Genomic DNA, 16,534 nt, shown 5'->3' on the forward strand with positions numbered 1-16,534 from the left:
ATAAATTTCGTCGTGTCTAGATCTGTCTTCTTAATTTTGTTTTAATGTAAGCAACGAGTTTCCCATTATTGTTTTGATTTGAAATTATTTGTTTACATTGATTAAGAAACTAAACACATTTACATTGGGGTATCAATTTGTGTATTGTGATTATACAATAGAATATTTAACATACATTTTAACTGTGACGAGATTTTAAAGTATATTAAACAGAAATTATATATATGTTTCTTTACAAATGATTGAAATTTAATCAACTATAACTTACATATATATATATATGTGTCGCCAGTCATGTGTAGACGAAACAGCTCATAAGCTGAAACTTAAACATTTTTACCATAATCTTCTAAAATTTGTACTTAATATTTCAAGGTAAGTTACCCTTTATTGGTATTAGACAGAAAATGTATTTGAATTTCTCCAAATCATCAAAATATTTTCAAGGAATGCTTTTTTTAAATTTGATTTTTGTTATTTGATTTTCTATGTTAACGTTCGAAGGCTACTCACAAATTGAAAGACTTTAGTCACGAGAAAGGATTAGTCATCGTATATTATATGTCTAATCTCCTCAAATGCATCTTGAGTTTGTAGTTATCAAAGGTACCAGGATTATAATTTAGAACGCAAAACGCGTTTCGTTTACATAAGACTCACCAGTGACGCTCATATTAAAATATTTATAAAGCCAAACAAATGCAAAGTTGAAGAGCATTGCAGATCCAAAATTCCAAACAGTTGTGCCAAGTAAGGCTAAGGTAATCTATACCTGGAATAAGAAAATACTTAGTTTTTTCGAAAATTCAAAGTGTTGTTAACAGGATATTTATAAAAATGACCGAATAATTGATATTCATGTCAACACCGAAGTGTTGACTACTGGGCTGGTAATACCCTCGGGGACGAAACGTCTGCCAGCAGTGGCATCGACCCAGTGGTGTAAATAGTTATCAAAGGTACCAGGATTATAAGTTAGTACGCCAGTTAAGTAATGATAAAAAATTTACAAATGCTGTTGTCTTCAATCATGTTCAAAAATATTTTAATAACGGGTATTTTATAAATAGAAATTCGTTTACCAATTCTAAAAATAACTTTCTAAAAATAGGATTTATGTCAAATAAAAAAAATCACATCTACCATGTTGTTTAGCAGTACAGGTTACATATTGCATAAAGTTCTATCTATATAGTTGATGCTATTGAAGTGTACCAAGTTTATTCCCAAATTTGCATAGACGCAATTAACGTTTTACGTCTAGGCACCTCTGAGTCAGAAATATGTAAATTTAAAATCCACAAATCAATACAATTTGTTTACCGACAATTTCTTGGTATTAAAGTTGTGAAAACAAAACTAAAAATGAAATTGCTAGATTTATGCCAGGGAACCCTCCAAAACAAGACTAACCCGAGTTTCGTAATTAAATGATGTTATAAAGTATGAATAGGTTAAAATCGTAACGACTCGTTTATATCAGTGGTCATCTGCAACAAACATGTTTAATAAAGACAAAACGAAAGATGGAAGTGTCAGTGAAATTTAAACAAGAGAACTTTAATCTATAATTCATATTTGGATAGCTTATGTTAAGTATCAGTTTTCTTTACAAATTCAATGAAGAAATACAAGCACTAACATATCGTATAAACTCAGAGATAAATGTTTTTGTACAAAATCTAAATCGACATTTTGTTACATTAGAATTAAAAAGTGGGGTATGATTGCCAATGACACAACTTTACACAGAGACCAAATGATAAAGAAATTATATAGAAACTATCGGTCCGACCTAAAAAAAAAAACCAACAACACCATAATCAACTTTAAAAGGTCCCGGAATTAACAATTCAAACGAGAAATCAAACGGCCTGATTTGTGTTAAAAAATCAGGAACGTGAAATAAATATGATATAGAGCAACAAACGGCATTCCCGTAATTACTAGGCTGAGCACCACTTGAATTTGGACAGACACATACATAATGTGTAGTGATTTACCTAATTTGAAGGCAACACCCACTAGCGGAGGACAGTGGTGTAATAATACGATACCTATTATATTTTGTTTGTTTGTTGTGTTAAATATTGTCGATATCCATGATGTTTATACTGGTATCTGTCTCGTATATCGTATGTTTTGGGACACAGTCCTATTATTCATAGTTGTGATGGTTAATTGTTTTTGAATTCCTATTCCAATAGGTTTGACGAATGTCTGGTGAAAAGATGATTTCTAATAATTAAGAAAATAGTAAAATATCAAAAACTAGAACTCCGAGAAATTAATTCTAAACGGACGAATGTCAAATTCAAAAGCTGAAACACCTCAAACGATTGGATAACAACTGTTATATTCCTGACTTGGTGTAGACATTGTCTAATGTAGAAATAGTGGATTAAATCTGGTTGCCTAGCCAACTAAAATGCTCACTTGTGTGAAAGTCGCTTTAAATTCCATTTAATTGGCAAAAACGTTTGAAAAAAGCAATCGGACATATGATAATACGTAAACATTTCATCAAAAATAGGGTACATCGGTTTACATTGTGTTATAATCTTAATCAATATATGTCAACAATGATTTTTTTTTACAAAAACAAACATATGGACAAATGATATTAGCAACATCAAATGACAAGAATACGAAATTTAACCATAGCAAAATAAAAAAAACAATGACGTGATGTTTAAGTACGGAGCCACGTCAAATGAATATTAAAAAAAACTTAACAGTATACATAATAATTTACAAAGACAATTTAAAAAAAAGAAGTGCTATAACACATTATTTAGATGATATACACCATCAGTACCTGGAATCCATACTTGAAGACCAGCGTGTATTACTTGTGAAGTTGATATGAAACATTTTGCTTTATAAATATTTTGAGATGAGCGTCACTGATGAGTCTTATATAGACGAAACGCGCGTCTGGCGTACTTAATCATAATCCTGGTACCTTTGATAACTATTATTAAAAACGTGTTGGCATCTTCAGATGAATTTGTTTCGATTTGGAGAACTTTTCGCAATAGTCAGAGTGTTCCTTTACATAGAGCGGTTGTACCCTAGCACACATGCATATTGTTTTGTTTTTAATTAGTGTCAACTGTCTCAAATGCCACATTATTTCGAAACAGTATATATATGTTCTCTATAATAAATATGATTTGTAAAAATCATGGCTTTTTATGACATTTACACTATTGAGATATATTTCGTTAATGATGGTCAATTTAATAATCTATTATGAAATTTATCGATAAAATCAAATCTCTATAGATGAATACAAAGCTTTTTTGCAATATAACTATGCAACTACTGTAAATATTTATTATGCATCGAATTTCAGTTAAATGTTTACTGAATGCAATCAGATATCTTACTCGACACGTTCCATTTAAATTGCTTTGACAAACAAAAAAATATTATGTTTACTAAACGATGGGAATTTTCGCACCAATAATAGATACAATTCACTCGGGTAGTTTTGTTATTATGTATGACCATATTTTTATTTATACAAAAAAAACCCACCATTGTCATGTGACTTATGTCACCAAAAGTGAGAACAGAACGTAGAAGGTAAGAAAAGAACATTTTACGTTTTAATTGTAAACATTAATCAGAGTATAACATACAAAGTCTTTAATATTATGAAACGGCATACATATTATAAAAACGATGCCCATCTCGGCTAATAGTGTCACTTCAGCGATACCAAAATATTGGGGAAAAAAAACTAACCGACGTTGAGTGCGCTTTTAACCTAAAAAGATAAAACTTTGAGCTAAACACGAACAAGAAATCACAATTCAGCATGAGCGAGATGTGTTACTAAATTCTAAATGATTTCACAAATATTGTAACAACATACTTAAGGATTATGTACCTTTGTGTTGATTCAATGCTAAACATATGGAAATTTCATAGAAAATCCACAGCCTTTCCCCGTGTACTCTCGTGTTTGGCAATTTGATGCTTAATAAATAGAGGATTTTTGCATGCAGTGCTAGCAATGATTTCCTTAAAATATGTTTATTTTAGATACTGGTTAAAAAATATAAATATGGACCAATTCAAGTACACCTTTTAGGGTGCGTTCGACTTAAGTGACTTAGCCCGAGTTGTTTTGGAATTTAAAGGTGTTTTAGGACTTTATGTAATCAATAAACGCTAGCACATCATAGCAAAACTAGTCAGTAATCTATGTTTAAAGATTTATGACAAAAATCTTTGTAATAAAGTCTGTGGATTTTCTACAAGAATCTAGGTTTTATTTTCGCCAAGTTCTCTTTTTATTCTTAAATTCAATTAAACTATAAATGATAATGCTTTGCACTAAGTTTCCCCTTGGCATATGTACAAAATGGCCTATCTATATTATTCATTATCTTTGCTGTTTTGATACTATTGCAGTTTGAAAATTTAGTAATTCACAGGGCACTGAGGGGTAATAAACCTTAAGAAAATCTGTATATGTACTTTCGTGCAAGTACAGATGTCCTGAGATACTGGACTGCTCAGTGATAGTCTCGGGGAATCACAGATTAAGTTTTTACATAAGTGTTTCAAATGTTTATATAGATGGATAGAATATAGATTTGGAATTATTAAATTTTTCTATAATCCATTAAGAATTTTAAGCATATTCTAATAATAAGGTACTGCAAACAATGTCTATTTAAATGTGAATGTTGTGTTCGATATTTTTGATAAGGTTTCTATAAAAAAAATCCCACAAACACAAAGACGATTTATTATAAAAATTTTCAGGACATTTCACAGCGATAAAATCGATTTTATTGACAACATACATATGACGTATAAATTTGTAGATATAAAATAAAATTGATAAAATTCACCAGTTTGTCTGAAGCCTTTTTTCTAGATCAAATTCAAAAAGAACGTTCCGAATTTGTTTTTGAATAATCGCCAACCGTTCGTTTGGTGGTATATGCACGGGTAGTAAGGTCGTCATATCGAGGAGCGTTTAGTACAGGATTTTGTCATAGTTTGGATAAGTTTGACATGGTTAATTTGTGTTACTTTCTAAAACTATTGCCTCAGATCTATTCACACGAGCAGATGAAAAGCAAATAAGATATTTGAATCTGTATTGGAGGTCAAACTATCTACATTGGAATTGTTGTTACACGAAATTAACGCAGAATAAGCAAGATATCGGAATTGCTATGGTTTTGTTAAGCAATTGACATGGTTCGGTTAAGAGTCTAGAAATTTGTCATGGTTTTGGTCAAGTTTGTCATGGTTTAGATCGAAATAAATATATATGTGTTTCACTTTATTACTGAAAATTTGTTTGATAGCGCCTCTTATTGAACGAAGTTACACTATATATTAACTGCTTAACAAGAAAAAATGCCTGTTTAATCAAATGTAGTGGATGTAATTGTCAAAGCATAAATTAAGCATGTCATGTTACTTTTCGTAAGTTTTCTACAGTATAATTTTAAAAGTCACTGCTCTTTTAAACTAGCTTTCGATATTATTATACAAAGCGTAGCTTCTGTTTCACTTAGAATCTTTTCTCCGTGTGTCCATGCTTTACTCTGCCAAGGATATCGTGAGCGGCATCACTAGTCAAATAGCTAAAGACTTCTACTTTAAAGTTGCAAAAAATTGGCAGTAAGTCAAAAAGTAATTTTTTCCTAGAAAACTATACATTTGATTGCTTTTCTTTATTTAAAATTTTGAAAATCAGTTTATGATGCAAAAAAGGAGATGTGTGGTTATAGGTCCATGATACAGTAACCCAGCTACCAAAACTAACCAAAAGATATAAAGAGGACATCATAAGTCTTCAGCCATTTATGAAACCGAATCGTTAAGCGTGATATGGACAACAGTTTCAAAACTTATTGGTTTTTAAAACTATATGTGAAATTACCATACAAAACACTTTCAAAGTTTAAATTTAAAATATGAAAGATAACTATTTCGATATGGATTTAAGCCGACATAACGTTCAAGTTTATCAATTAATATTACGAATCAATAAAAACTCTTTGTAATCAGTATATGTAATGTGCGAATCCTAAAATGTCATTTTCAGTGTTTCCGTGATGAATTTCTTATGTAGAATGATAAATAAACAGACGACAAATTCACGATTTTTAAATAAAGTAAGAAATAATATACAATATGTACTGTTTTTATAAATTCGTGATTTTTTTTTATGTGGACCCTACAACCATCCAGGTGTTAAATTGATACATAGATAGATAAATGTCAAGAATAGTTAACGAACAGAGTATACAAGAGTTTAAAAAGTAGCAGTCAAGTTTCATTTGTAGAAAAATGTACCTTTTAACATGATTAATAATGTAGTATAACTTAAAACAGGGTTTAGACTGTTGGTTTTCCCCTTTGATTGGTTTTACACGTCTAGTAATTGTGGGGCCCTTCATAGTGTTTTGTTCTGTGAGAGCCAATGCTCCATGTTGAAGGCCGTACATTGACCTATAATGGTTTCCTTTTTTGAATTCTTATTTGGATGGAGAGTTGTTTCATTGGCACTCACACCACATCTTCCTATATCTATTTGTTGTTCAGCTTTTTGCTATTGAATCAAATTCCACTTTGTTGTTTTTGTGATGCGATTCATGTTTATACTGTTGGATAATGATATCAAATTTTCATTTTTACTGCAGAGCGATTAATTACTGTTGTATATGCGATGCATTTTCACAGAAGGATATTGATAAATTTCCATCATATAACGTCGTAATTAACCCGACTCTCTAACATAATTTATAATGTCAGAAAGATTGATTATATAATATGCATAATTTGTGAGTAAAAGTCTGAGGTAATATATTAATAAATGCCGTACAAAAGACCGTACGGTTACCTATAGTTGTTAATTTTTGTGTCATTTTGGTGTTGTGTGGAGAGTTGTCTTCTTGGCAATCATACCACATTATCTTTTTTATATTGTCAATTCTATATTCTCTGATAATTTGTTCAGACCAGGATTTATATGTAAGATTAAATATATCCTTTCCTATGACACGCCATCATTGTATACATATATCTTGGACAGCTAAAGTAGCAACCATTTTATATTCTGATGGAAAGGAGGTTGGCTTTGGATTGTTTTTACATTGAGCCTAAGTAACTTGTATTTTTTTCCATGCAAAATAACTTATAATTTTTTCCAGGCAAAGTAACTTGTAATTTTTACCAGGGGCAATCAAAGACAGATAATTTTTTTTCACGTATGGATTCAACTGCTTTAATTACACTTTTTGGACTTTAATCTTGTGATTATACATTAGAAAGTTATACATTTAAATCAATTACTTCGTACTTTCAAAAAGTAAACAAACGCACTTTTTCCCGTCATCCTTTATTTTACAACAGACATACTCGCATATAACGGTGAAAATGAACAAACTGGATTCGCACTTTATATACAATGGCAGTAATATTGTATTAATTCATCGTGTATAGTATCACTTAATTGTTTCAATTATATTACTTTTTATGTAATGGTTTAGTATGGTGTGTCCTAGAATTGAAAATATGTCTAAATTGTACAGCTCACAATATTGGCAGCAGAACTCCATCCTGAAATGTAAAAGGAAGCTATCTTTGAATCATTATTTCTTGTTATTGGTTTGAAACTAGGTCTCAATAAATCAACGTGATTTTATTGTTTAAAACCGATCTGGTAAATTTGACATGTCTGCAATGTTTAAGGCGAAGAATAGAAGGGGAGCCCGCAAACATATTTAACTCCTTTTCATGCACTTTTGTGTTTCAAATGAAACAATTGTTGTTAATTTTGATAGTAACTCTTTATTATACAGGACAGCATTACTTAACTTACCAATGTCGAACATAAACTAAACCATGACACAGATATTTCAGTAATTTTGAATTGAGTGCAAAAGTAGGTATTTTTCTGAATAATTGACAGCAGTATTTTATGACGAAGAAACATGAGATGTAACAGACTGAAAGATAATGACTTTTTTATGCACGTTTAACCAATAAGCAACTTTTAAATTTTGACATACGCAAGCTTTGTTCTGTGTTAAATCATTAACTATTTGATACAACTTGTAATGTACTAACATATTTACTTTATACAAAGGTACTTACCAGCTTGAATTATTGAAATATTGAAGTTCCTTTTACAAAATATCCGAATGTTTACATTTTGCATTGATTGTCATCAAAAACACTTAACACCGTCATGTCAAACTTATCCAAACTATGACAAAAATCACAGTACGAAACGCTCCTCGATATGACGACCTTACTACCCGTGATATGGAGACCGCAAAACAAGATCGACATCAAACTTATTTTTGTATAAATATGTTATAACAGAAATTATGCAAATTCTTTTCAGATCATTTTAACCCAGGCAAACGACAAGCAAAATGATTTTTATCCTGAAGTTTGTTATGTTTCAGCTCGTTTATTTACATATAAATGCATGCAGTAAGTAAATTTAGATCATATCCTATTGCATGATATTGTAAAAACATATGGTTTAACTAAAACAGACAAACATTATATGATATATTATTGTTGTATGCTTACGGTATCGTGCACTAAATGAATATACATCCGAAGTTCCTTTCTAAATGTTCTAATTACAAAATTAAACAAATTTTTTTAATGTAATGTCGTTAAAACTACAAATAACCATCATGGTAACATTGTTGATCTAAAATCAAAAGTTATAATGAAACGGAAAAGGAATATCGCACATAAGTTTTATAATAAAACAATGAAATATTGATTTTTATCTACTAGTACATCGTCTACTTGTGCATAGTGCCAAATATTGATGTTCGCCACATTTTAAAAATGTCATTTATTCATAAATTAAAGCTGTAAATAGAATTTCTATACCACAAATATTCTTTTATCTAAAAAAAAATGATGAGTTTCTATACTTCTGGACATATGATATTTGTTTAGAATTTCAGTGTTACAAAACAGTAGGATGTATAATTATTAAAGTTTACACTCAACTTTAAAGTAGTCATTATCCTTTGAAAATCTTATCTTTATGATAGTGAGCAATAAATTCAAATTGTAAGTATATATCAGTGAATTATTCAATCTCTTATCACATAATTTTGTTAGGAATGACATCTTATAATTAAGATAAGTCAAAATGCTTATAAATTGATTTATTTTTACTTGCAAAAAGTTTATAGTAAGTAAATTTATCTGTTACTCTTTTTTATTAGACTTTTCAAAGAGTTAACTCACAAACTAGTCAAAACATTTACTAAATTTTATCATCGGTATAAAGACATCATTCGTAAATATAGCTCAACATGCAGATTTTTTATACGTTCAGGTATTTCACATCCAATTTTTTATGGAAATATTCTTTATAAAGCACAAAGGTGTCAGTATTCACCTCATAAACTTACAAAACCTTTGAATAGACTTATTAAGAAGGGATATAATTACGATACTGTTGTCAAGTCATTAAAGATTGCATATTTTGGAGTTAATATTGAGTCACTGATAAGGTCTTTGCGTCGGAACTAAACACATTTATTCTAAAAACAGTTGTTGGCATGACACGGGTTATGTTCTTCTCATATATGTTATGATGGTATGATACTAAACCCCTTACGGGAAGGATTGTGCCTGATGTTCATATGATGAAATCATAATCTTTCAGTCAGTTTAATTGAAGTCTGGAGCTGGCATGTCAGTTAACTGCTAGTAGTCTGTTGTTATTTATGTATTATTGTCATTTTATTTATTTTCTTTGGTTACATCTTCTGACATCAGACTCGGACTTCTCTTGAACTGAATTTTAATGTGCGTATTGTTATGCTTTTACTTTTCTACACTGGTTAGAGGTATAGGGGGAGGGTTGAGATCTCACAAACATGTTTAACCCCGCCGCATTTTTGCGCCTGTCCCAAGTCAGGAGCCTCTAGCCTTTGTTAGTCTTGTATTTTTTAAATTTTAGTTTCTTGTGTACAATTTGGAAATTAGTATGGCGTTCATTATCACTGAACTAGTATATATTTGTTTAGGGGCCAGCTGAAGGACGCCTCCGGGTGCGGGAATTTCTCGCTACATTGAAGACCTGTTGGTGACCTTCTGCTGTTGTGTTTTTTTTATTTTGGTCGGGTTGTTGTCTCTTTGACACATTCCCCATTTCCATTCTCAATTTTATCTCTAACCTTTGTTTGTTTTCATAATTGATGTCAACACAGTTTTGATAGTTATATTTTGTTTTCAATATTAATAAAACACTTGCAAAACGTTTATTTTAAGTACAATGTTTTCTTTTCAAAGAATTAACCTTTTTTCCACTACTTCTGTTTGTTTTCTCTAATAGTGACACAGCTTTAATAGTATAAGTTTTGTTAGAATTAATAGAGTTCATTGCTGTAATGTAAAAAAATAAATGCGACTGGCTTTTTAATACTTCATCTATTGTTTTCATTCGTTTTTTTTTTAAAGCAAATTGTGTACATGACTTTGAACAAGCAATTTTAAGGCATCACAACGCTTAAAAAATGGTATTTCGAAATAGTAAAGTTGTTAAACAAGAATCTTAGTTAAGAAAAGTCATACGGCACCAGTGACTGGTAGAAAATAATGTTTATCTAATTCCGCAAGTCATGTATATATCATAAATTCATTCTTCTGTTAACGATGTTTTCATTTCTTACTAAAAAATATCGTTTTTGATCGTCATTTTTTTTTTATCTCTGTCTGTTATGATTTAACAAATATGGCAGCTCATCAATTGTCGTGTTTTGAAGCCGTAGTTTATCGATTGTCACCCTATAGTAAACAATCAACAAAGAAGCGTGGATATTGAGCACGTGTAAAACATATACAATTAGAAAATAGTTTATTCACATGACAGATACATTCGTATTGCGATCACCTGATTTTTACGAGAAGGGTCACACTCAGGTCACTCTCATACGGCGATTTGCTTCCTGGAAACAAGCAATTTAAAAAACATAAACTTCTTCTAAATGTTGACAAATTTAAGAATGTTCTTATAAAAACACATGCATCCTTTTTTTAATTGGGGTTTTACACGACTTTAAAGTATAACATTCCGACGTAACGTCTTAGCATTACATTCGTAAGTAACTTCTCACATCTTAGTATTACATTAGGAAGTAACTGCTTACGTCTTAGTATTACATTCGGACGTAACTGCTTACATCTTAGTATTTCATTCGTAAGTAACTTCTCACATCTTAGAATTACATTAGGAAGTAACTGCTTACGTCTTAGTATTACATTCGGACGTAACTGCTTAAATCTTAGTATTTCATTCGGAAGAAACTTCCCACATCTTAGTATTACATTCGGAAATAACTGCTTACATATTATTTTTACATTCGGAAGTAGCTGCTTACATCTAAGTACTACATTCGAAAAAAATTGCTGAAATCTTAGTTTTACATTCAGAAGTAACTGCTTTCATCTTAGTTTTACATTCGAAAGTAACTGCTTTCATCTTAGTATGACATTCGGAAGTAACTGCTTACATTTTTGTATTGCATTCGGAAGAAACTACTTACATCTTAGTATTACATTCGGTAGTAACAGCTTACATCAGAGAATTACATTCGGAAGTAAGTGCTTACGTCTTAATCTTACATTCGGAAGTAACTGCTTACATCTTAGTATAACATTCGGAAGTAACTGCTTATATCATAATAATAAATTCCAACGTAACAACTTACATCTTGGTATTAAATTCGGAAGTTACTGTGTACAACTTAATATTACATTCGGAAGTAACGGCTTTCAGAAACTTAAAAACAATTTCTGTAACAAGTGCGATCTGCAAGTCTAAATTGAATATTTTATACCACTTTTGCACAATTTTACTTTTTAAACTTTTCCTAAGATGCTACGTTAACAAATATTTCTGAAACGTGATTTGCAAGTCTAATGGATATTACTTTTACCACCTTCGCACAACGTTTTACACTGTACTGTTTTTCAGAGATCCCAAATAGGCACACAGTTCTAAGCTGCATATTGAATGGTCTAAAATAAAAACGAAAATATGCTGATATAGAAAGAGTATCAAATTGTCATTAAAATAAAACGAACAACACGTATAGAAAAGCTACTTGCATAATTTTACAGTTTAATGTTCATATTATTTAAGGAATGACTGTAATATTTTATGAAGAAATAACCTAAAAATTTGGTGCACACTGAATAATGCGCGTAGCGGGTTGTTTAACAGTATGCACCAGATTTGTATGTTATTTCGAATAGACAGAAAAATATTTACAGTCATTTCTTATAATTTCATTCTAAATTCCATTTTAAACCGTAGAAAACCACGAAAAACGTTGATGACGTCACGATCACATGACTAAATTATGTCTATGGGCTGATAACAAAATAACATCAGCCAATCATAAGACGCGTTACATTCAAAATAGAATTATATAAATATAATTATTAAAATACTATCCCCAAGGCAAGTTTGAAAAGGAGAGGTTCATAAAAACTGATAAAATTAAACGTTAATAATTGAATAAATGATTGAAAAAACATTTGACATATTTCTGACTTGGTACAGATACTTTCCGAAGATAACAGTAAATGAGGCTTTGCATGTTTAATAATCATATCTCAATTGCAGCAACGCAATCGAAATCTGTCTCTGTTAGCCATGAAAGGTTTAAACTTCAACCTTAAGTTGACACAGTTTGTGCCAAATGTATTGCAAAATCTGCTTTCAAAATCTTCCCCGAATGACAAAATTATTTCAAAGTCAAACTTTTAATTTAAGTTTGAACTGTGTATGGGTATGTTTGTTTTTCATTCAATAATTATTCACACAATTACAGCTGACTTGGAACTGCTAACGAATCCTGTGGTATTTAATGAAAAAGTACAACTTGCATGCAAAGCAAACGGAACCGAGATTCCGCTTGATAAACCACACAGCAGAAGCTGGTCAGGTGGACCCTATAATGCATTATTGTGTATGAATGGCATTTCTGCAAACCGTTTGAAATATAATGAGATACCAGGAAAAGACAAATCTCAATACATCTTAGAAATAAACAGCTTTTCGGAGTCTGATGTAGATTGTGAATATAAATGTCAATTTGGTGTAGATATAACACGAAAAACACTTCAGCTCAACGAGGAGGACTATGAATGTAAATTTTGTTATAGAATTTTCAATTAATAATATTGCTTTTCTTCGCACTTAAAATGTTATTTATGGATTATAATATTTCATTTTATTTTATAATAAAAAACATATTTGATTTGAGTTTAAATTTGAAAACTTAATTAAGATCGAGGTTTAACATGCTTAATTGGTCCTTTTTTAAAAATTTATCTGCTATTGTTACTCTGTGACTGTTATTTTATGTTATGTACAATATAACATATTTATTTGAAATAGATATACCATCACCAGAAACAACTACTGTAACTGCAACTTTACAGCATGGACATTTCCGTGTAAACGTTCATTTTGATAAAATATGGCCGACTCCAATTTGTGAAATCATATTTGAGGTATGATAATATGAGTATTTTAATATTCGAATGCATATTTAAAAAAGTACATATTTGAATTATGAATAAACTTTCAATCAACTATGCGTGGTCTTTTCGATAATTTATTAAGTTTTATGCTCGCCGTTATCTTAAAAAAAGTAAAAATATTCTCCAATATGTGTGGTAAATTTGATGTTGAAAGAATTTACTTGTTCTACTTGTTGCATCTGTCATGTTACTCATGGGACATAATTTGTTTCATTATTTCAAAATGTGTTAAATAAACTCAAGGATTTTAAAAAATGTTACATATACACCTCATGGTTTTGACCTCTTTTACATAAAAATAACTTTCGTGATCTTACTTTATAAGTCGAAAAAATGTATTCGAAGTTCGGTATTTAAATGTACTCAGAGTTCGGTTTTATTTTACTTTTATGTTATATTGATAAAAAAGATCAATAATATTCAAAATATTTAATTTGCTAGAAAATCAACTTTGGAAAACGTATTGAAATGTCAAAAAGGAAAAATGGAAAATTATATGCTGTGGATATTAGTCTACAGCATGCCTTCAGAAAAGAAGACTGCAATGGTGAAATGGTAATTTCGTGTAAGATTGGAACAAAACACATCGAAGTTCAGAGAAAACAATTCAACACATGCCCAATCAATGGTATGTATGTTTACTGGTGTTGACTTCACGAGCAGTATTATTATTGAAAGTTGTAGAAGCATTTGTCTCATTCAATTATCATGTTTTTCCGAGTCTTACAAAATAAAGAGACGTATGTTAAGTAAAAAGACACCATTAAAAAGTTTGCGACAAATCTGGTTGACCCATATATCATGAGTGAAACGTACTATGATTCAAAAACTTCATTTTTTACATTTAAAAAAAACCCAACTAGATATATAAATAACGCAATCGACAAAATGTTGCACCAAAAGAGGGGCGAAAGATACACGAGGGACAGTCAAACTCATAGATCGAGACACGCCATGGCTAAAATGATAAAAGATAAACAGACAAATAATAGTACACAACATGGAAAACTAAAGACAAAGCATCATGAACCCCACAAAAAACTGGGTTGGGGGGGGGGGGGGTGATATCACCTAGCATACACGCATTGTAAAGAAGTAAAAAAAGAAAAATATTGCTGATAGTATTCTTTCAATTTCAGGTCATAGCAAGAAGAGCAGCTTTCTTAACGATTACGCGCTTATAGCACTGGTAGTTGCTGTGTTTATGATTTTAGTTATGGTTTTTGTCATTATGGTTTTCCTGATAATTAAACAAAAAGGCTACATCAGTTCAATTTGTGAGGAATTATGTTTTTATTCTAGGAAAACTCGTTACGAAACACAAGAGATACCATCACCGGACGTAACAGATGTGAGAATTCATTTGACCTCAGAGCAACAACATTGACTTTGAGAACAACATGCATAATTTCGGGGCCTTTTATAGGTGTCTATGCAATAAGGGCAGTTAGGTGACCTTTATTTGTTAATTTCTGTGTCTCTGATTAATAGTTGTCCATTTGCAATCAAACCACATCTTCTTGTTTATATGTTCATGAATTTGTGTTATCTATTCATTTCAAATTAAGTTTTTCTATACGTTTTGAATATATGAGGCAGCGGTTATATGCTAAACAAAAATCCTTGTAGTACAAAATGAACAGCCTAATTTGAAAACAAGACTTTTTTTGTAAATATTAATACACAGTTTAATTATGGAGGTCATTCCAACAGTGCAATACATGTTGTAACTTTTTTGACAAAAGTTATAGAATTTTGTTCTTCATTCATCACATGTTATTAAATTATTTTATTATCATAAAGATTTAAGAAGTTGAAGGACTGTATTTATCAGAGAGGGGGAAATAGAGGCTGGATGGGATGGGTGTGTGTGGACGGATATTGTAAATTCAAGGCTTTGTCATGGTTAGAAAAGGTGCAACTCAGAAATAATTTTTTGAACGGCATATACAAATATCTATCACACAAAATATAGGAAATATTTATCCGAAGAAAATATATTGTAAAAAAAATTACAATGTTGCATCGTTGTTAAAAATAATCCAAATTTTGGTGTTTGTGAAATAGAGACAAATAATATTTGAAACACTAGGTTTAACCACGACGCATATAACGTCATTCCCTTATTTGGCACAATGTTTGTTTTACAATTATAATATTGTTGAAACATCATAATTGGAAGGGGTTGAAACATTTTCCATTAAATTTTCTAAAAAAGAAATTATAGAAAAAAAATACAGAACTAATTGAACTGATCATACTATTTGTCGTAACTCAGTGAAATTAAGTTAAATAAATATAACACATGGGGAACATGTCTGTAACAACTGTGTCGCATCTTTTGTGACTAATAAGTTTACTGTCAAATTTTTTTACTTATGTTTATCATATATTACATGTATTAGCTAAATGTGATATTTTATATTTTATATCCCCCCACTTTTTTTTTATTACAGGTGTGTATTTGTTAACACAACACTCTATATATTTATATATATACAAAACATATTTATGATCAGATTTCACCGTACAGTTTTGATAGCAAATTAAATTTATTCTTGTTTTTTTCTTTAGACTTTTTTCATTCAAGCAAAGATGTCGCGCTTCATTAAAAAATGATTGCATTGTCTAGTTTCTCAATTTTTTTTTATCATAATATATAATTTTAAAGGGGTATCTGGTCTAATGCAAAGGACATTTTAGAATTTGCGTGTACATATAAGTAATTATTTTTGTTTTTTATTATTATTTTGTAATCTTCGAATACGATATGTATTTAATAAATGTACCTAAAAACCATTTATTCCAAATATAAGCGAGGCATTATTGTGTGTAAGTCGTCTCTACATGCTCTACATGCCATCTGCGGACTGTATATCAACTTCACGAGAGTCTTCATATGCCAAAGATGCATTTGATAATTTTAAATAGTAAGATCTGAAGTAAATATTTACGA

General features: G+C 30.4%; 1 protein-coding gene across 3 annotated transcripts; it reads left to right on the forward strand.

Annotated features, from left to right (window-relative positions):
• The first annotated feature begins 252 nt into the window (after nucleotides 1–252).
• Nucleotides 253–16,376, forward strand: LOC134681753 (uncharacterized). Of its 3 annotated transcripts, XM_063541398.1 has the most exons (7): nucleotides 292–375; nucleotides 7,842–7,924; nucleotides 8,390–8,481; nucleotides 12,864–13,181; nucleotides 13,433–13,548; nucleotides 14,020–14,206; nucleotides 14,718–16,376. In XM_063541398.1, exons 3-7 carry the CDS (start codon nucleotides 8,421–8,423, stop codon nucleotides 14,963–14,965), a joined length of 930 nt encoding a protein of 309 aa, XP_063397468.1. In that variant the 5' UTR covers nucleotides 292–375; nucleotides 7,842–7,924; nucleotides 8,390–8,420; the 3' UTR covers nucleotides 14,966–16,376. The 3 variants fall into 3 exon arrangements, with proteins under 3 accessions (XP_063397466.1, XP_063397468.1, XP_063397467.1); XM_063541396.1 differs by lacking the exon at nucleotides 7,842–7,924 and having other exon boundaries at nucleotides 253–375; XM_063541397.1 differs by lacking the exons at nucleotides 292–375; nucleotides 7,842–7,924 and adding an exon at nucleotides 3,476–3,591.
• Nucleotides 16,377–16,534: the final 158 nt, after the last annotated feature.

This window comes from Mytilus trossulus, chromosome 8 (assembly GCF_036588685.1).
Source record: "Mytilus trossulus isolate FHL-02 chromosome 8, PNRI_Mtr1.1.1.hap1, whole genome shotgun sequence".
In the NCBI taxonomy this organism is placed as follows: Eukaryota; Metazoa; Mollusca; class Bivalvia; order Mytilida; family Mytilidae; genus Mytilus; species Mytilus trossulus.

What these genes read in the sequence shown, in the direction of transcription:
- LOC134681753 (XM_063541396.1), top strand. Translation starts at nt 8,421, where the DNA reads ATGATTTTTATCCTGAAGTTTGTTATGTTTCAGCTCGTTTATTTACAT. An exon ending in CAACGAGGAGGACTATGAAT is followed by an intron (nt 13,182 to 13,432) that starts GTAAATTTTGTT and finishes TATTTGAAATAG; the next exon opens with ATATACCATCACCAGAAACA. An exon ending in TTTGTGAAATCATATTTGAG is followed by an intron (nt 13,549 to 14,019) that starts GTATGATAATAT and finishes TTAATTTGCTAG; the next exon opens with AAAATCAACTTTGGAAAACG.